Source organism: Notothenia coriiceps, unplaced genomic scaffold (assembly GCF_000735185.1).
Source record: "Notothenia coriiceps isolate Sejong01 unplaced genomic scaffold, NC01 NC01_scaffold00004795, whole genome shotgun sequence".
NCBI lineage: Eukaryota > Metazoa > Chordata > Actinopteri > Perciformes > Nototheniidae > Notothenia > Notothenia coriiceps.
The window spans coordinates 627,446-647,670 of record NW_011337496.1 but is presented as its reverse complement, the minus strand read 5'-3'; the positions used below and the strand labels follow the sequence as shown (position 1 = coordinate 647,670).

Genomic DNA, 20,225 nt, shown 5'->3' with positions numbered 1-20,225 from the left:
GTAAAAGATAAGAAAAGACACGGGAACCTTTTGGACATGCTCAAAATCATTGAAAATGTTGTTTATTTCTCATTCAGCTGTCTCATGTGATGCAACAGCACAAACTACTGTAGATAAACATCACACAACTTTTTTTTTTTTAACCAATACATCATTTATTGTTGCTCATATTTTTGCCTTTGATATAATTCCTATGTTACAGGTACAATGTGCAATGCTGTATAAAAACAAAACATTTCTATTTAAACCCAAAGGATACTTACTTACGACTAGTAACCACCACAGAAGTGCTCTATTCCTTATCTGGCTACCTCCGCGTCTTAAAGGGTAACAGGAACATCATGAACTACAGGAGTCCTTTTGGTTCTTTACTTAAAGGGGAGCTCCACAGATTTTACACACTTAAAGTTGTTTAATTCCTTTTCTCTTTTATACAACTCTGAAGACTACCATTTCGAAAATGAAAAGTATTCTGGAGGTGTGGAGTTAGTAATGGGTGACTTTATTAGAGCTCTGTAGCTAGCGCTTCATCTCTATGGGAGGGCGACCTTAGCTGCTACTTGCAAAACACAAACTCAAAACTCTGGCCCAATGGGACTCACAAAACACTTGTATTTTTGACCTGAAGGGTTCCTTACATCCCACTGTGGCTGTGTGACCGTGACTGTTTTGATCCTGATTCTGTTGCTATAGGCTTTTCTCCTCCTGGATAAGATAGCAAAACAGTAACCTAACGTTTTCCATTCATCAAATGGTTGCCTTAACCCCAGGATTAAACCTACACAACCTTTAGATCTCAAGCCTAATTGTAAGGTCAAACATGGATGACATTTTTTTTTTGTGATCACCGATACAAAGATATACTTTTTGCTCCTTTCATAGCGCCACGGCTAAACTTTCCAGCAGATTTTTAAATGACTAAATACTTCCTGCACACAATTGAACAACACTAAGTTGTATTGGAAAATATGCACTACTAAATAGTGCGGTAATATATATATCAGCTTCATGTCCAACAAGATACATCTTTTAAGAGGGGCATCTGTAGTCAGATAAATGTATCTTGAAACAAAATAAGCCCAAATGGGATTTTAAAGTGACTCAATTTCCATGTGCATAGGTGGGAGACCAAATATAACAATTATAGAAACGCATGAACCAAAAATAACCTGTTCTCAGACTGTATGTGTACATTATACATTTTTCCGGAAAACTCAACTAACGTGAACTCAGAGCTCGGACAGAGAAGGTTTCTACCAATTCTTTAAGGAGTCCCCAAACAACTGCTCTTGGCCGAGATGCATTGTGGGTAATGTAGACGCCAGAAGTAATAATGTGTGGAATAAAGCAGACCATATCTCTGGTGCTGCCGTACTGATTTTGACCTCTTGATCGCTTTTTTTCTTGAACTGTTCTTCGTTAGGCTGACAATGTTACAGGAGTGCAATGCTAAATCGGAGGGGTCTCCTTTACTGAAGCACGAGCACCAGTGTTTGTTGCTTAGATAGTACCTTGGTTACCAATGCTAGTGTATTTCATTACATGAACACACCCTAAGAGACACAATCAAATAGCCAACAATTTGAGAAACCGGTGAAGCAACACCGGTAATGGCAAAAGTGCATTTTTTTGTGACACAAATGTTCTCCATCCCATCACTAAGATAAGCTTAATAAAAAACCTCAACCATGTCTTTTATATATTTATAACTCAGTAGTACGAGGGTTAAAAAAAATAATATATTACCTACTGAGAATCCTAATTATGCATCATGATCGACATCGTGGTGAGATTTTCATTCCTTTTTTTTTTCTTGAGTGCTGACATTTATTAACAAAACAAAAAAACCTCAAGTAATACTTAGGATTAAAAAAGTGTAAACTTTCACAAAATATAAAACGGACACATTCAAACCATAAATTATAAACACGTAGTCATGCATTTGTTCACAGGGCTGCATACCATTTAGTCTTACATTTCTATCTTACAAATAAAATAAAGTTAGATATTTCTCATGTGGTATGTAATGGATATTTACATTATTATTCATTAGTTTTTGATGCATTAAGTGTGTGGAGTATCATGGAGGATGCTCCCAGAGTGAGGATTAGAGTGTTTAAAGGACAACGAGTGTGGTTTCTTGTGCGTGCGTGTGCGTCAGTGGTTGGGTTTCTGCTGAACCGGAGCAGTGGCTAAGGTTACTTCTGTAACTATTTTGCCTAAAACAAAAACCCTACTGAACTTCAATGACATTTATCGGATGTCACAAGCTGCCAAAATATCGGATGTCAGGTTATGACAAATGTCCTATGCCATCCAACAAACTTATGAGACACCATAAGTCGACTTGTCATAGTCTGAGTGGTGAAGTAGGTGTGATTCCTCATGACAACAGTAATGTACTGCATCACTAGGAGCTGGAGGTCTTTGCTAGCATCCAGCTATCTATGGAGGTGCTGTGTGTGGTGCCTGTGGAGACCCTTGGTAGGGCAGAGGGGGCTGCACCCACGCTCCAGCGCCGGGGGGGCGGCTGGGCTCTCCGCTGCCCGGCTGGTCCAGCTCTGCGCTGTCGCAGTCAGAGTCATCACACAGGGCCCGGCTCTGGAGAGAGAGAGAGGGCATGTCATGCAGGAGATGTGTAAAGCAGAATTCAAACCATCTACTTGTGTCACATCTCCAACAATGCTACATTTAAAGTACAGGTCCTGCATTTAGCAGAATTGTTCCTTTCGAGCTGGTTGAGGTTTATCTACTTTACATACAATCAGGTAGTTTTGTCCTGTGGTTCCCAACATAGGGGTCGCAAGATAAATCTGGGGGTTGTCAAGTAATGAATGTTTTTTAAAACAAAAAGAGGAAACAGATACCCGTAACCTCCTCAGCCCCTGACACCTTCTTACAGCCTGTTAGTTTAACCGGTCCACTACAACTCCCCTTTAACCTTACATTTCTTTCTGCTTTAGATTTTAGCTTCCTTCTAACAGATACCCCCGACAGGTAGTTTTGCCCTGTGGTTCCTAACATAGGGGTCGCAAGATAAATCTGGGGGTTGTCAAGTAATGAATGTTTTTTAAAACAAAAAGAGGAGACATCATAGGTAAGTGTTATGGACTTTTATCAAGTCTTTCCTTGTTGTAATTCTGTAAAAAATAATTCTGAAAATAATCATCACAAGTACCGCTTTAAATGTAGTGTTTACAAAGAGAAATGTAAATATTTGATTTGAAAAAGTTATTTAGCCTGAATCAAGCCTTTAAAAATATGACTTATCGATTAAAGAAATGTTATTTGATTAACACCAAAACAACCTATTTGTCGACTGACGTACAAAGAAGGGCCAGCCTTAATAATGTATATCTTTATGTTTCAAACTGTACTTTAAATGTAACCATCTGAGAACTCATAGACATCTCAAATCGGAGAAAGGGTCCAAACCAGAAACCATAACTTTTTTGTAAGGTGTCAAAAGCCAAAGTACACATTTGCCCCATGGTTAAAATTAAGTATACTTTTTTTGCATTTTCTACCACTGGCTTTTGGAGTATGTTCTTTTACACCAGTCTCAGAGGATGACACAGAAACATGCAACTCCCCACGGTCGAGCTTCTTCACCTCATTAGGATTCCCCCCGGCGTCCAGCGGAGCTTTGGCCGGTCCCAGGGCTCCGTCTCTCTCCGACAGGCCGTCAGCGTTGTCCGCCGGGATCTCTGAGCCCTGAGAGAGGAGGTCGTCGCTGCGATCGTCCAACCTGTCGTCTGTGTTGGTGCTAACCACGTCGGGGGTGCCGCTGTGCGAGTGGTCCGTAGTGTGGCCCTCCTCGCCATCCGACACCGACAGGTTCTCTGAGCTGAAGGTGGACACCGACTGGCCCTTGGTGATGCTAGTCGGACGTCTGGAGATATTCAAAACAAAGGAAAACACACGGAGGTTAAACACATGGCAAGCAAGCTAATAATAGTCAGGTTTGGGCATTGACTTTGTGGTGTTTATTGGTTATTATCAGAAATATATTAAAGATTTAAGAATCACAGATTTGATGATGTGTTTTGATGTGAATAAGAAAAAATTCTTGTCCTTGGAATAAATCTTAAACTCTGCCAGAGAGGAAAGATTGCTCAAGGACATTTTTCAGTGACGAAGGACAGCAAGTTACTCACCGTCTCCGTGGTAACTCAACTTCACTGTCAACTTCCCCCTCCTCCTCCTCGGACGACACTCCACGCCTCTGTCAGAAACAGGAAATAGGAACAATTGAAAATGACCAAAGTATAACCAGAGGACCACTCAGGAAGTGACCAGCTGGGCGGCTCGGTACCTGTTTGCGTGAGATAGCTGCTCTGTACAGAATGGCTGAGGGGGTGAGGTGCTGACTCCCAATCCCCCCTGATGCTCCACGGGGTAGCCTCACAGCCCCAGCCCCCTCCTCTTTATCCTCCCCATCATGACGTGGAGATCCCAGAGACCCCCTCGCTGCTCCCGCCCCCCTCCCACACGGAGAGTCTGGGCTGCTGGAGAAGGGGAACGACGCTGCGTCCTCGCTCGGCGTGTCGCTGCGTGGAGGCGTTTCTGTGAGATCATCCAGACCGGCGGCCCCTGCCACGGATCCCCCTAACCCCGCAGAGGCACTGACGCTCCCCCCTCTCTCCAGCCCCCCCACAGAGGGCTCCCCTTTCCCCTGCCCCTCCGCCTGGAGCGTGGTGCAGATGAGGTCGGGGCTGGAGGAGGAGAGCTGCCTCTGCTGCGCTGCAGACGGCTCCAGCAGCTGCTTGGAGCTGTTGGTGCTGCCGCTGTTAGCCTGGGCAGTCGCGTCCCTATTAGACTGATTTGCCTTCAGCCCAGCCAGGTCCCCGCTGCTGCCCTTCCCCGGCTTGCGATGGCGGGTCTTTACCCTCCGAGAGCGGCTGGGAGAAGTGGAGCTTCTGTTGGTGCACGCCGGGATGGTGACTTGCATCACAGAGGAGTCCATTTTGGGAAGGATTACCTCAGACTTGAGAATGTCTGGCCTGAAAGAGTAAGAGGGATTAGTCAACAGCTACATTCCACAAGCGTGATGAATATTCATGTCAGCATCAATGTTTTACTAAATAAGCACTGGAATAAGATCTCACACCTCTTTCCCGAGGGCAGTTTCTGCGGGACGTTTCGTTTCTTGATGAGTTTGTCCATGGTGTTGGAGGAGCTGCTCTGCCTGGAGCTGTGATGCTTGAACAAACCTGGGTACTTTTTATCCAAAGACTGCTCTCTCCTGGAAATGAATACCAAAAGACAACAAACTCTTAACACACTGTGGCTTATTCTTTCGTAAAGAATGTATACTCTGTGTTCATGGGTTTATTTGTACTTCTGCAACTCCTTCTCTTTCAGCTCCAGCTGCAGCATGACGGCGCTCAGCTCCATGTAAAGGTTGTTAGCCCTCTCCAGTTTTCTCTCATAGTGCTCACGAATGTCCAAAGCATGCCTGAGAAGACAAGAGGCTGCTGCTGTCATTGTGCATCCGCATGAGAGACTCCAAATGCTCCACAATAGACATGCACTCAAGGCCATTATCTCATCCACGTGGGCAGACAAAAGGAATGACACAGAGAAATGGGACACAGTGAAAGTGGCCTTACTGCATGCATGTTAGCTAGTCAAATGTACCATCATACAACTACAAGATTCGAGAGTAAAGAAAGCAGACCTGAGCTCCTCTCTGCGTCGGTTGATCAGTTCCTCATCGAGTCGGTGGATACAAGTACCCTCAGATTTAATCTTCTCGAAGTGCTGTTTCACCTCCTCCCGCCATTCAGCCTGATGAGAGCACAGATCTGTTAACCTTGCCTCGGTTCACCATAACGGACTTTAAAACCTCTTCTCTACTGCACGTTGTACAAGTCTTATTCATGCTTAAGCCTGTCTGGGTCCATGTGTACATCTGTATGTTCAAGTTACAGATGTGTTTTTTGTGTTGAGGCTTGAAAGAAGCAACCATACCTGAGACTTGAAGTACGTCTCTTGTGGAGTGGACAGCACATCCGCTGACGCTATATCAAGATGAAGAAGGATCTGACGGAAAGAGGGCCTGTTCCTGGGCTTACAGTTCCTGCAAATCCCAGACAGGAAAGACAGCTGTGTATATCTACAATGCACTGCAACATCAATAAAGTCCTTAAACCACAGACTAACACAACTACTCTCCAACGTTGCTTTTACTTTTCTAATATCCTCGATTTCTGCTCTCTTGTCCTCTCTTCTCTGCTCATTCTTTTTTCCATCCTTGTCCTCCATTCCAAGGCATTACTCACCAGCACTGTTTGAGGAGGATCTTGAAGCCGTCGGGGCAGCTCTCAGGTATGGGCAGCTGCAGGCTGTTGTTCCCCACTCCCCAGATGATGGCAGATGAGTCCACGTCTCTGTAAGGAACCTCTCCAGTCAGCATCTCCCACAGCACCACTCCAAAGGACCTTAAAGAGGACATATTATGCTTATTTTCAGGTTCATTTGAGGCAGAGGGGGGGGGGGGAGTGTGCTGATGTTTTTTGCCATTTACCGCACAAAAGCTTATACAACCGGTGTGTGCTGGTGTGTGCTGGTGTTTTAGCCATTAGCCAGCACAATGTGATCCCTGTAAAGGTAGTTAAAGTTAATTCCGAAAGTCTCATTGAGGTCAATATCTTTTTAACAGAAGAGGTCGGAGAAAGAACTGGTCATAACTTTTATCACGCCTATTTTATCTATAATGCATCGTAAAAAAACCAAATAATGCATTTATAATCTACTTGTAGCACTGTCTTCTCATAGCAATCAAATATGAATAATGCTGTTAACACTAATCACAACACACCTACAGCATTTTTTAATAACAGATAAGATCAAGTATCATTATTCTTCATAATTGCTGCTTAATCCCAAAAATAAATGTGCATGTTATAATAGATCATGTTTTTTCTAATGCATTATGTGATCATACGTTACTCTAAGTGTTAATTTGGTGCCTTAAGTGAGAGATGAAAATTCCTGTGGTATGTTTATAATGTATAGACATAGGTGTCATGACAGTAATCACAAATACATACAACAACAACAACACTAAGAAAACAGAAGGCCCCATATCGACACAGGAGCTGCTCTCGTACTGTGGTGCAGCACATTATAGATAATTGCTAAATTGCTGCATCAAGTCAAGAGAAAAGTGCTGATGTTTTTGCAAGAGAGAAACAAAGTCCCTGGTAATCACACTCACCAGATGTCCACCTTCTCCGACACCGGCTCATTCCGAATGACTTCAGGCGCCATCCAAGCTACGGTGCCGGCGAACGACATCTTGGTGCTTTTGTCCCTGAGCTCCCTCGAGGTGCCGAAGTCAGAGATCTTCACCAGGTCATCGTGTGTGATCAGCATGCTGCAAACGTGGGAACACATGTCCTTTTACATGGCAATAACTAGAAATCAGTTGTATTAGTCTATTTAACAAGGACATCGCACATTAATAAACATTGCTGTAAATGCTTCAGAGTTAATATAAGATGTACTTTATGAAGAGGCTATTTTTCCAACAACAAAAAACATGCGTTCAGCACTACAGACAGACCGAGGACAGCATTGTGCAATTTACTTTTTTTACAGAGCCATATTTCACCAGCCGCTGATTGTGGCTTTCTCAAATAGTTGCTGAGATGTAGTTTGATTTAAGTTTATCTTTAAACAGAGAATGCAAATTGCCTCAAATATGTTATGCAATCCCGTCTTGCTGCGCCTCTTGTAAATCTATATGCAGTTGTTTTCATGTTGACAAACTGTCACTATATGAACCTTGAGGTCTTGTGTTGGCTGATTGAGACTTACTTGGGGGACTTGAGGTCTCGATGGATGATTTTGTGGAGGTGCAGGTAGTTCATGCCACCTGCTATGCCCATGGACCAGTCCACCATGAGGGAGGGGGCGATGTTCCGGCCCGCCCTCAGCACCTCGTACAGCTGGCCTTGGGCACAGTACTCCATCAAGATACAGTAACAAGGAGCCTGGGTGCACACGCCCCTGTAGGAAGACATGGCAGTCAGATAACATGGCCCAGGTGAACAGAGAAAGATATGAATGCAGCTTAAAGATACTGTTGGATATCATGTGCTTCTTCCTCACTTGAAAGTGATGATGTTGGGGTGCTTGAGTTTGCGGAGGTGTTTGATCTCGGTCTCTTTGATGTCTCGCACTTTCTTTACAGCCACGTCGTCTCCGTGGAACTTGCCGAGGAAGACGGCCCCCTGCGCCCCGCTGCCCACCCACTGCAGGTCGGAGATCTCCTCAAAGGGAACTTCCCAGGACTCTAAACTCAGACCAATAAGTCCACAAAAAAATGCAATAAATACATGGAGAAGGCATGTAGTGTTATACAGTATTATCACGGGCATTGTAAGAGATAATTCTTTAGCAGCATCCTTTGAGTAATTACCTATTTCATATCCGTCAGACATTACAAAGCCTCTAAATGTCAATATGCACTCCTGGCAGAGAGGGGGCTCGCTGAGCAAATGTTAGCTCCATGCTACACATAAGAATGGGCTGGCCGGACACAATGACAGCATATGAAGTGCCTGCCATGTTCAAACAAATGCTACACTGATAAGTTCTTCAGTAGAATATTACATTTCTGTCCAGAGATGAGGGAACATTTGAGGGAGAAACAATTTTCTCATAGTCTAATCTTTCAGTCATCTGTCACACTGACGTGAGTTAATCGACTGTGAGTACAGTCGCTGAAGAGAGATGGGCAGAATAAAGACGACAGGCGGATCAATTCTTCATGAGGTCCACTGAAGTGTCGAGATCTGGAGAGCAGCTACGGCGGGGGCAGATGCACAGGATGCACAGGATGCACAGGATGCCCCCATCCGGGCCAGCTGTGAAAATCACTGTGCGCTGCTACTGTGAATGACCCCCACTCCTCTAGTGAAATAAAGTGTATTCACTCAAGTACTGCGCTAAAGTACACATTTTATGTTCTCTTACTTCAGTATTTGTTTTTTTGGCTACCTTACACTTTTATTCCACTACATTCTGGATCTAAATATTGTAGTTTTTACGCCACTTCATTTTTATTACAGCTGTAATTGATGGTTACTTTAAGATTAGATTTATATTTTAAAAAATATATGATGAGCTTTGACAATATTGTTTAAGATTAAATAAATGCCTCCTAAACTCTCGAGCTTGTGTCCACAGGTTGTTCCACCACACACAATCCAATGTTAGGCCATCCGATATTTAACAAAACAGAAAGGGAAAGATCAGAAAAGGTTCCCATGAATTCTCTCACAACCCCTTCACCTTATCTTGCCCAACCCCTTAGGTTGGAACACACTAGATAAAACTGCAAGTTGATAAAGATCAATGATGTCCTCCTGTACCAGCTAATCATGCATGGATGCATCAACAACAATCTATTAAATATCAATGTAATTTATGTTAAATCTAAATAGTCTTTGTTGCATGGCATACGGGTCAGAGAGCTCAGAAGTGTATCACTTGCTGTCACATACCTTCATGGCTGTGTTTGTGTTCAGTGGAGTAGGCCTTTCCAATCATGGTCCAGACCGGCTTAAGGCATCCAAACAGCCCCTCCAAAAAACCTCCGCTTCCTGATTGCAGCCGAATGTTATCCGACTGGCTCCGAACAGCCCCAGCCTCTGGACTGTGGCCCGCCTCCGCCCCCCCGCCACACTGGCAGGCCTCATGTTCATGTAGTTTTAGCACACTGTTGTCAAAGTAGGCTGAGGGTCCATCACTGGGGGTGGGGCTGCTGCCGCCCGGAGCCCCCGGTCCACCGGTGTCGATGGACAGCAGGTTGCGGATGACACACTGTGTGGGCGTCAGGTCCGTTTCAGGGGTGCAGGCAGGGGTGTCTCCATCGATTCTTCGATAGGAGGGCTCTGAGATGGGGGTGCTGAAGCCTGACAGGGAGGGGGAAGGGGCGCGGGGCTCATGGATACAGGTCCCACTCATTAGGGGTATCCCCAACACGGCAGGTTAGGGTGGAGGATGGAAAGATGAGATGTTTGCCTGGAGGAGAAGATTTATGATAACATTAGGATGATTTATAGTATATAGTTTAAGTTTTCCATGTAACTTTATACTTCCACTGCATCTGGCAAAAATGTTACTTTATACTCCACCCCTTTGATTTTACATTATGGGTAACTTGAAGATTCAGATCAACAATACAAAATGTAGTCAACAAATAGGCATTATTAGAAGTTAAGCTAACACTTTTTAAAACCTCTGTGACATTGACAAGCTACCTTGAATCATATGTAGTAAAAAAAAAAAAATGAAGTATATTATTCTGAAATAGGCCTAAGTATGATTACTTTTGCTATTAGTATTTAAGGGCATTTGACTTGTATTTAACTTAAGTAAGAGATCTTCATCCCCAATTAATAATTGTCAGTATAATCATATGTTATATTAAAGTTTGTGAATGCTGACTGCTTATTAGATTTAAAACTGTCGATTAGTCAGCTCCACAATGCAGCTGGAGCTGGCCAGTGCTGCGGCTCCCTTCACTTCTACTGTCTCCTTTGATCTTTTAAGAAATGACTGGCGTTCGCAATAATTTTACTTTTATTCAAACCATGCACAGCAATCAATGAGTGGAGTCGTGCAGTGAGTTGGGCATCTAGCCAGTCCCCCAGTTTAACCACATCCAGGTTCTGTCTGAATCCTGCAGTAAAACCTCTTTCTCTGTGAATTGAAAAGCCATCATGCCCAGTGGAGCCATCAGCCAGAGTGGAGTAGGAGGTTTATGAATGAATCTACCAGAGGAGGTTGTGCAGCACACAGTCCATCACCTGTGATTTAACATCAGTATCTGACAACATCTGAGCAAAGCTATACTCTCAGCTCCATATTTCGTGCATCATGTAAAGAGCATTGTGTGCATCTGAAGAATATGACGAATTGCATAACCACCTCAGTGTGGATGTGTACGTACGTCCCGTGCGTGAGTGCCTGCAAGTGTGTGAGAGAGCGACAAGGAGAGAGAGAGAGCACATGTACCCAATTCACATTTCTCACACCAGCTCCATTTCTTGTACTGCACCACTGCACGAGAAGAGCCATGACGACCGAGCGAAATGAAAGTGTGGATAAAATGGGCAATAAACAACCAGCAGGCCTGTGCAAAGGAGCAGTGCTCTCTCTCACACAAACAAACACACACACACACACACACACACACACACACACACACACACACACACACACACACACACACACACACACACACACAAACACACAAACACAAACGCAGGAAGATCAATCTTTAAATAACCGAGGATGTGATGATGACACTCAGCAGCATCATAACCGACGTGCATGAGCCCGATGCCTACTATAGTCCATGCCAAGTGAAACTGCCGCAGCGTCTCAACGTTTACTCAACGTTGGCACACAAACATTTCGCAATGTGGGCTTTCTTGCTGCACAAATATGATTTTCTAGCAACCATAGACGATGATTTCTTTCTTGGCAGCATCGGTTCATTGGTGCAGTGTGAGCGGCGTGAACGCCACCGCACCGAGCATCATAACTTAACGTCCTGTGATCCATGATTTCTTATCGCACCAGCATTTAACCGTATAGTATGACATTCCCATACCTTTCTGCCTGCTCGATGTCGCGTTGTCAAGTGAAGGGGGTGGGCTCGGCTTTATATTTGTCGGTGTTAATGAGTAGATTGTTGTTTTTCCCTCGGTGCGCGCTGGCTGTTGTATCTCCAGTCCCTGTATCCACGCGTTTCACACAACCGGGATGGATCCCACCGGGCAAATTGTGTTATCAATAACCGAGGACCCATGCAACGTGAGGCGCGCTGGGTTTTTTGGGGGAGGGAGCTGTCTCTTTTCCAGTGCTGAATTGACGTCACGGAAATGCAAGTTGCGCCGCGAGGGGGCGCTCCCACCACCCTCTGCAAACACACGTGCGCGCACAAACACAGACACAGAAACACACATGCACGCGGCTTCAGTTTTCCATCATAACATCCATTATTTTAATTTGAGCGTTAACCAGCATGATGCTATTTGTTTACATTTAATAACACTAGCTTTATTTAAATTGGCTATCTATATTGTTCTGTAATTGTGACACATACATGAATTATTGAACATTGTTTTGTATCTTATTATGTGCCTGTTTTAGTATTATGTTGTTTCCACCTGATTTGTTCATTCTTTTGTTTTGCAACGAAACCAGGGGAACACAATTGTTTCCCTCTATGTACTGCACTCTGTATAGATGGATGATAATACAGTCACTTATCTCATCTGATCTCTTATCTTACAATGTGTCAGCCAGCATCCACCCTGCTGTTGCTGCTGATGTGTCCTTGAGCAAGACACACTGGATCCCTGCCAGCTCGCTCCAGGGAGGCTGGGGTGCAACTGTCTATTTGCTTTGACCTTCCCTGGTGAAGAGGAGGGAAATACCCATTAAAACCCCTGTAACGCTAAAACATCCCCTGCTCAAATTATAATATTACAGTTTTTAAATGAACACATTTGTATAAATATAATCTCTCACTGTGAAAATAAATCCTACTTGCTAAGTAATCTGTACGTAATAAGCCATACTGTACAGTCCATGAATGTGCTTTCAGTGTTTTTTGCACCAGTTGTATAGTTTACACAACAGACATTTTCCATTTGATTTAATTGTAGGTCATTTGTGCTTTTTACATTAGTTTATATAATATTCACATACGTTTATGCCTATTTTTTCCAAATACTTGTGTACATGGTAGACTTGTCTGTTCCTTACCTTTATGTAGGTTTGTTTCCCTTGTTCCCAGCAGTTTTGTGTATTTTATGTACAAGAAAGGACTCTTAAAGCATTGCCATAAATGTCTAATATACGTAAACATAGTTGGTCAAGATGATTTTGATAATGACAGCATTATTATTGTGTTTATTTAATCACACATCATGCCTAATTTAGTTTAGTTAATGTGGACAAGTTAATAAACGGTTTACATGGAGCAAATACATTACCGGAAAGATTTCTGTTGATTAAAACTATTTTTCAGTTAAGTAAAAGGACTGTTTGTGTCATCTCAACTCTTTAAAAAAACCTTTGGTGTGTGTTTTGGGAAAGTGCAGATGTCATGTCGCTCTGTGTCCTGAAGAGGGCAGCATAGCGTCGCTATGTAGCCGAACTCCGCACTGTTTGTCCCTCTCGCTTGCTGTAGTCCACACGGCGCGATTAACTGAAAAAGCAACCTAAAAAAGTGTCACAACAACTCAGCATGCACTTTTATCTTGTTGTTTGGAAACACAAAGGACTATAATTGACCACACTACGCAGGACACAATACAAGGTAACTTCTAGCACATATAAAACAAAGAGCTACGGTTTATGTTGTCATAACTAAGCCGATATCAAACTAGTTAGGTTAGCTTGAGCCAGCTAGCTAACTTTAACTGTTAGTGTAAGGTAGCTAGCTATTTGTTTGCCACAGTCTGCTGTTAAGAATGGAACATATCATCCACTTTTCTGTGTTTACCTGACTGACCCATGGTGTGTTTCCAGTGGTTTCCCCGTGTTGAAGATGTGCTCTCTGGCGCTGTTCCCCGCTCCTCTGCCCGCCGGACAGAGCACTTTGTGCGAGTCCAACAACGAGCTGCTGTCCGGAGGAGGCTCCACGGAACACCGACTCAAACAGGTCGGATTCAGAGCCTGTGTATGAATATGAATTAATAACGTTAAAAGACAAGATGTCTTCTTATTCAAAGCTGTTGGTGTCACTTCAGAGACCTTTTAGATATACCATAACCTGAGACATTCACTCAATGTACTGTAGGAAGGTTAGTTCACAGCTGAGCCCTTGCTCCTAAACACAGGCTTTCACTCAGGGACCATCATTACATGTTCGTATAACACCAATATTATTTTCAATACTTACATATACTGTACTTGAAAAAAAACATGAATTAAACTTATGGGAAACCTTTTGAGTAATGGTATGTCAGGAATTGAAGATAGACTATGTTTTGTCAATAGCTTTCATGTCATGTGATCCAGTCACTCATATTAGTGAATTATTCATATGTTGGTGATAATACAACATACATTATTATTATTATATTATTGAGTCTTTTCAAAATATTCTCTGTCATGTGACATAGTGACGTCCAATTTATACCATATATTTTAAGGATAAATAACCTTTTTCTCACAGCATTGGGCACATTTAGAGTAGTTACACATTGAAGAGTTATGCATGTGATGATATTCTCTCACCTGTCACTGCTTGTGTTTTCCTACTTGCCTGGTAAAAGCTTCATGGTTGTGTGTCTTCTTCAGGAGTCGAGTCCTCTGAGTTTGTATTTCCCCCGAGAGTCTCTGAAGCTCCACTGTCGCACAGAAAGCAGCAGTAAGGCAGCCTTCCTGGACCACTCTGAAACACTGTGGATGAGGAGCGCAGCAGCATGGTACACACACACACACACACACACACACACACACACACACACACACACAGGTACACACACACACACTCTTTCAGACCCAGGTACACACACACACACACACACACACACACACACACACACACACACACACACACACACACACACACACACACGATGAAGCCCACAATTATATGCGTGCAAAGAAAGTACACCCAACGTATTAAACAACATCAAGTCAAATTGGATCAAACTCCTTTTTTCACACTTTAACAACATACACAAATATCTGAGCCAGTATTCCAACACTGTTTTGCATAAAATCATATAACACTGTATGCTGTAATATCAACATTTTGCCTCATCTTTTACAGACTACGGTTATTTATGCTTCTTATTTGTCCATTTCAGGCGGGATGGTGGTTTCACAGGGCTACTGGACGAAATTACCAACTCAAATACAGAAGGTACGCCAACATATTCAGATTATTTGAACACTTAATGAAGAGATCCGTCATACCCGCTGATGTTTATACATGCCCTCTCCTGCATCTTGTGTCCTTGCAGTGCCTAAATGGATGTCAGTGAGTTCTGGCTTCACGCTGGCGTTGATCCGGTGGTTCTCCTCCTTCCACGGCTCCCTGTTTCCTCATCTCACAGTGAGTTACTTATATATGTTCTTCACACTTGATTAACAGATAGTTGTTGTGATGCATTTACTGAACATCTTTTTACCTGTCGCTGTGTAGATGAGCAGTGAGGACATGCTGGCTGAGTTTTCACAAGTGCTCAACTGGTAAGTGTTACATTGTTTTATGTGTAGTTTATTTTAGCTCTCAAAGGGCAAATGAAGGATTCTATTTATTATGAGCAAGTGGTGAGCAGACATACTGGCGACACAGTTTAACTTTAACTGGAACAATTATTTGATTCATATTTGTGAATCATCAGAACATTTATCCTCCAGAATTGTGACAATTATAATTTGAAGTAATTTCTTGAAGGTTTCAGGTTTTTAAATGTAAAAATCATTTGTGTTTGCTTGAGTTCCATGAACGCTAACTGAATGTCTTTTGAGTATTTTAACTGTTGCTTGACTGAAACAAGTTGCCTTCTTGCTTCACCAGGTCGGACTGTGTGGTGCGAGCCTTCGCCTGGCACCCCCACGCAGATAAGTTTGCTCTAGCCCTGCTGGACGACTCCATTAAGATCTACAACCCCAAAAGGTAGTGTCTTCCGCTAATGGAAATAAGTCTACGCGGCATATCTGTGAATTCAAATATATTCAGTTTAGACTTATTTGCTGATCAAAGCTCAACAAAGAGAATCATGAAACAAGCAGGTTTAATAGTCCAAAACTAGTAGAGCATTAGTAAACTGTATAAACACTCAGGGCGAGAGGCAGCGCCCTTAAGAATTTACTAGCCAAGCAGATACATAATAATTAAGGTAATGTCCATGTCTAGAAATGAGAAGAAAAGGTTGAACACATACACCTCACCAGTGTTCGAATTACCCTTTGCTTTCGGGGGAGCCCTATTTTTCAGAGCACATCCTGCTACTAAATATATCACACGCACGCTCTCCATCAATTGCTATAAAATCACTTTGCTACTACTACAGACGGTGTCACTACAGACAGTGTTACTACAGACGGTGTTACTACAGACGGTGTTACTACAGACGGTGTCACTACAGACGGTGTCACTACAGACGGTGTCACTACAGACGGTGTCACTACAGACAGTGTTACTACAGACAGTGTCACTACAGACGGTGTCACTACAGACAGTGTCACTACAGACAGACGGTGTTACTACAGACAGTGTTACTACAGACAGTGTCACTACAGACAGTGTTACTACAGACAGTGTCACTACAGACAGTGTTACTACAGACAGTGTTACTACAGACAGTGTACTACAGACAGTGTACTACAGACGTGTCACTACGCCGGCGGCTGTGGCCGTTGTTGAAGCGTCTTCAGGCTCCGCATCGGCAGGCCTCTCCCTCGGTGTGGAGCTGTCAAACTCGACCCTAACGCCGCTTACAGCCGGCCAACTCAAAGTTGTTTCGTTCACGTTGTCATTTTTAGACTCCTTCGCTTCTTTGCTTGTGAATCCAAAAGCTGTGACGCTTGGCTGTTTTCGTTTTGCCATATTTTTTATTACACAGCCAGAGTTAAAAAAATATCAATATGAACATTTCAAATACCGCGCCGGCATCGCCACCGTAACCATAGCAACGTAAGTAGCGTAAAGAATGCAGCGCCGCCACGTACAGATGGCAACACCCAGACATATTCACAAATATAAAACAACACACACACACACACACACACNTAATAAAAGTTCATCTCAATACTTTGTTGTATACCCTTTGTTGGCAATGACAGAGGTCAAACGTTTTCTGTAAGTCTTCACAAGGTTTTCACACACTGTAACAGTGTGTGAAAACCTTGTGAAGACTTACAGAAAACGTTTGACCTCTGTCATTGCCAACAAAGGGTATACAACAAAGTATTGAGATGAACTTTTATTATTGACCAAATACTTATTTTCCACCATAATTTGCAAATAAATTCTTTAAAAATCAGACAATGTGATTTTCTGGATTTTTCTTTTCTCATTTTGTCTCCCATAGTTGAGGTATACCTAGGATGAAAATGACAGGCCTCTCTCATCTTTTTAAGTGGGAGAACTTGCACAATTGGTGGCTGACTAAATACTTTTTTGCCCTACTGTATACTGTGTTACATAAAATGAATTGTGTTAAATCTGCTGTTCACTCAGAAGAACATCTGAAGTAAAGATCTCATGCTCAAACAAAATTAGAAATATCTCAACAATTATTGAATGTATTGCCAGAGCATTTTGTATAGTAACTTGATATTCCTGTTACCCCAGACTTTGGACCAAAGTTGGTATGCATCGTCTGCTTGTTAGCGTTGTCACTGTTAGCAAGTTAGAAGGATGGCATTTAGATGTTGATTTATTGTCCTGCATCTGTCTCAACCTCCATTCTTTGTCCATGTAAAACAAATCATTTCATATCATATCATAGATATAAAAGGATCACAGCTTGGAAATGGCTATCTTCCCCCTTTGTAAGGATTGGAAATATGGAAGGTGAAAGCAACACATGCACAAACACCTGGCCATAATTCTTTCTGATTAATCTTAGAAGCAATTTGTGAATTGTTACATGAAACAGATTGTCAATGTGGAAGGGATTGATCTGATAAAGCTTGGCAGTGGATGGTGGAACAGCTTTCTCCCTCCTCCAAAACACTCACTGCTGTATTTCATACAATACTCACAGGGAGGCCAGAGACAAAGCAACAACGATCTCACTATTTTCACTCTCTCTGCCAACAATGTGTCACGGTTTTGTAAGGGCTACAATGCTGAAAAGAACCAGTTATAAACCTCATTTTGTTACACATCTTTTTCAAAGTTAAATAAAGCTACTCACGTTGTTTTCTTTTGAAATGCTTGCTTGTAGACCAAATGAACTAAAGCCCACTAACAAGGATGAATTGTGAAAGCAATTCCTAATCTTCTCCTTCTGTAGGATAAAATACAGAAGAGGAGAAATACATTTAATTGCAGTTTGCCGAAGGGCTATATTAAATATTTCAACAAAATGTTGTATTGATACTGATTACATTTGTTTGTTTTGCATACACCTGACTACATTAATCTTGGCTTACAGTATACAGGTTGTTGGTGCTAAGCTGATTAGACATGGTCTCATCTCATATAAGGAAAGCTTTATTAAAATAAATTTCTGTACCACATTAAAGTGAATACATAGTATTATAAACTCAATGCTATTTTAGAAGGATTAAGTATTTTAATGCAAAGCATAGAAAACTCAGACAGGGTGTGTTGGCATTTCTATTCACATACATCTGATAATTGGCACACAGACATGCAGCCAATTTATTCACACATGAATGGGCTTCAGTCAGCTGGACCAAAAGACTGTGTGTAATGTAACAGCAAGCTAATGAAGTGAAATCTCACCTATAGGTAGTGTCCGGCAGTGGCTCAGTCAGTAGGGGCTTGGACTGTGAGCTGTAGGGTCGCCGGTTCAAGTCCCCGACCAGACCGAAAATATGGAGTGTGGACTGCTACTTGGAGAGGTCCCAGTTCACCTCTTGCCCTGCCGTGGTGCCCTTGAACAAGGCACCGGACATCCCCCTCACTCCCATTGCTCCCCGGGCGCTGTACAATAGCTGCCCACTGCTCCTAGTGCTAGACTCCTGGTACTAGGATGGGTTAAAAGCAGAGGCCAAATGTCACTCTGTGTGCTGTGTGCTCTGCATGTGTGACCATTAAAGAGGGTTTCATCCCTTCAATTCTATTTAGGAAAATACTGCATGTTTTCTCTTCAAACACACCATAAGTCTTTGTTTGAGAAACACGCTCTGTTTCCCAAAATGTCAAATCAAACCCCTTTAACGTAATTAAAGTGAAATATTAACTGGTATCTATAAAGAGTAAGCAAGGGCTGTAGCCAGGGTTTTACAAACACAAACATTAGTCCGGACCTCCAGCAGTGCACCACCCACCCAGTAGATTTAACAACAATTAGGTCACTAAGAATATTTGGACATTTCATAACTCAGTTGTTTAGTTAGTGTCGGTGTCGAAAATGCAGTTTCTAGAACCCCCACTGACAGGCTGTCCTTTCCTCAAGAAAGGAACATCGGGGTATCAAAAAAGGAAAGAAAAGAAATTAAAGAGAAAGAAAGCAAACTGAGGGAAAACAGCCTCTAACACATTTATTTCAAAAGGAATGTGAGCAACGCAACCAACACAGTTTAAGAATAGTTTCAGCCGTTGTTTCGATTGAAGGCAGTCAGCCAGGAATCTATTGTGGAGCATATCTGCTTTGGATAACATGAATATGTCATATGACATCAAAATGAGCTTAACATCATGAAACACATGGCCTTTAGTTTCAGAAAGAGCCACAGATACTGGAGCAGCGGCAGGTCCCTCATCTCCTGATGATGTTACTGATGACGTTATAACAGGTGAGCTCATATAGTGGCAGAAGATATATTCTGACAGAGCAATCATTTGTAGCAGTTACCACTATATTACTACTTATCAGAGATGTCAAAAGTACACACATCCTTTACTCAAGTAGAAGTACAGATACTCGTGTTTAAAAATACTCTGGTGAAAGTAGAAGTACTGACTAAACTTCTTTACTCAAGTCAAAGTAAAGGGGCTTTGAAATGTACTTCAGTAAAAAGTACCCGTAACTAGCAGCTGTTTTAAAGAGTACCTGACCTCCCTTTATATTAATAGAACAATAATGTCATTGTTAGCTAATGAATGTTTCCATGGTGACCAACGGCAACATGACAACGTTTTCATTGGTCCCTCTTCTTTAGAGAAGACCAGGAAATGATGGATACACGGATCGTGTTCAAATCAATAGGCACGCAATGACTCTAAATAATAATGATCACGCCACCAAACACACATTCAGACTAAAGGAACCAGCCTGTTTGGAAAATGAGAGAAGTAGAAAGTACAGGTATTTGTGTTCAACATGTAAGAAGTAGAAAGTACAGGTATTTGAGTTCAACATGTAAGAAGTAGAAAGTACAGGTATTTGAGTTCAACATGTAAGAAGTAGAAAGTACAGGTATTTGTGTTCAACATGTAAGAAGTAGAAAGTACAGGTATTTGTGTTCAACATGTAAGAAGTAGAAAGTACAGGTATTTGAGTTCAACATGTAAGAAGTAGAAAGTACAGGTATTTGAG

General features: G+C 42.4%; 2 protein-coding genes across 2 annotated transcripts; one reads left to right on the top strand and one right to left on the bottom strand.

Moving 5' to 3' along the window:
- Positions 1 to 12: 12 nt before the first annotated feature.
- Positions 13 to 11,870, bottom strand: map3k12 (mitogen-activated protein kinase kinase kinase 12). Its single transcript, XM_010767814.1, has 16 exons — positions 11,633 to 11,870; positions 9,516 to 10,035; positions 8,119 to 8,314; positions 7,825 to 8,016; positions 7,223 to 7,381; positions 6,285 to 6,443; positions 5,974 to 6,082; positions 5,681 to 5,790; positions 5,342 to 5,458; positions 5,111 to 5,245; positions 4,834 to 5,003; positions 4,695 to 4,787; positions 4,316 to 4,608; positions 4,158 to 4,225; positions 3,613 to 3,892; positions 13 to 2,601 (listed from the first exon to the last, which is right to left on the bottom strand). Exons 2-16 carry the CDS (start codon positions 9,976 to 9,978, stop codon positions 2,446 to 2,448), a joined length of 2,700 nt encoding a protein of 899 aa, XP_010766116.1. The 5' UTR covers positions 9,979 to 10,035; positions 11,633 to 11,870; the 3' UTR covers positions 13 to 2,445.
- A 1,321-nt stretch (positions 11,871 to 13,191) lies between these two features.
- On the top strand, positions 13,192 to 15,668 carry LOC104942582 (aladin-like). Its single transcript, XM_010767828.1, has 7 exons — positions 13,192 to 13,348; positions 13,561 to 13,693; positions 14,335 to 14,462; positions 14,850 to 14,905; positions 15,006 to 15,097; positions 15,188 to 15,234; positions 15,566 to 15,668. The coding sequence occupies exons 2-7, from the start codon at positions 13,580 to 13,582 to the stop codon at positions 15,666 to 15,668; spliced, it is 540 nt and encodes a 179-aa protein (XP_010766130.1). The 5' UTR covers positions 13,192 to 13,348; positions 13,561 to 13,579.
- The last annotated feature ends 4,557 nt before the right edge of the window (positions 15,669 to 20,225 follow it).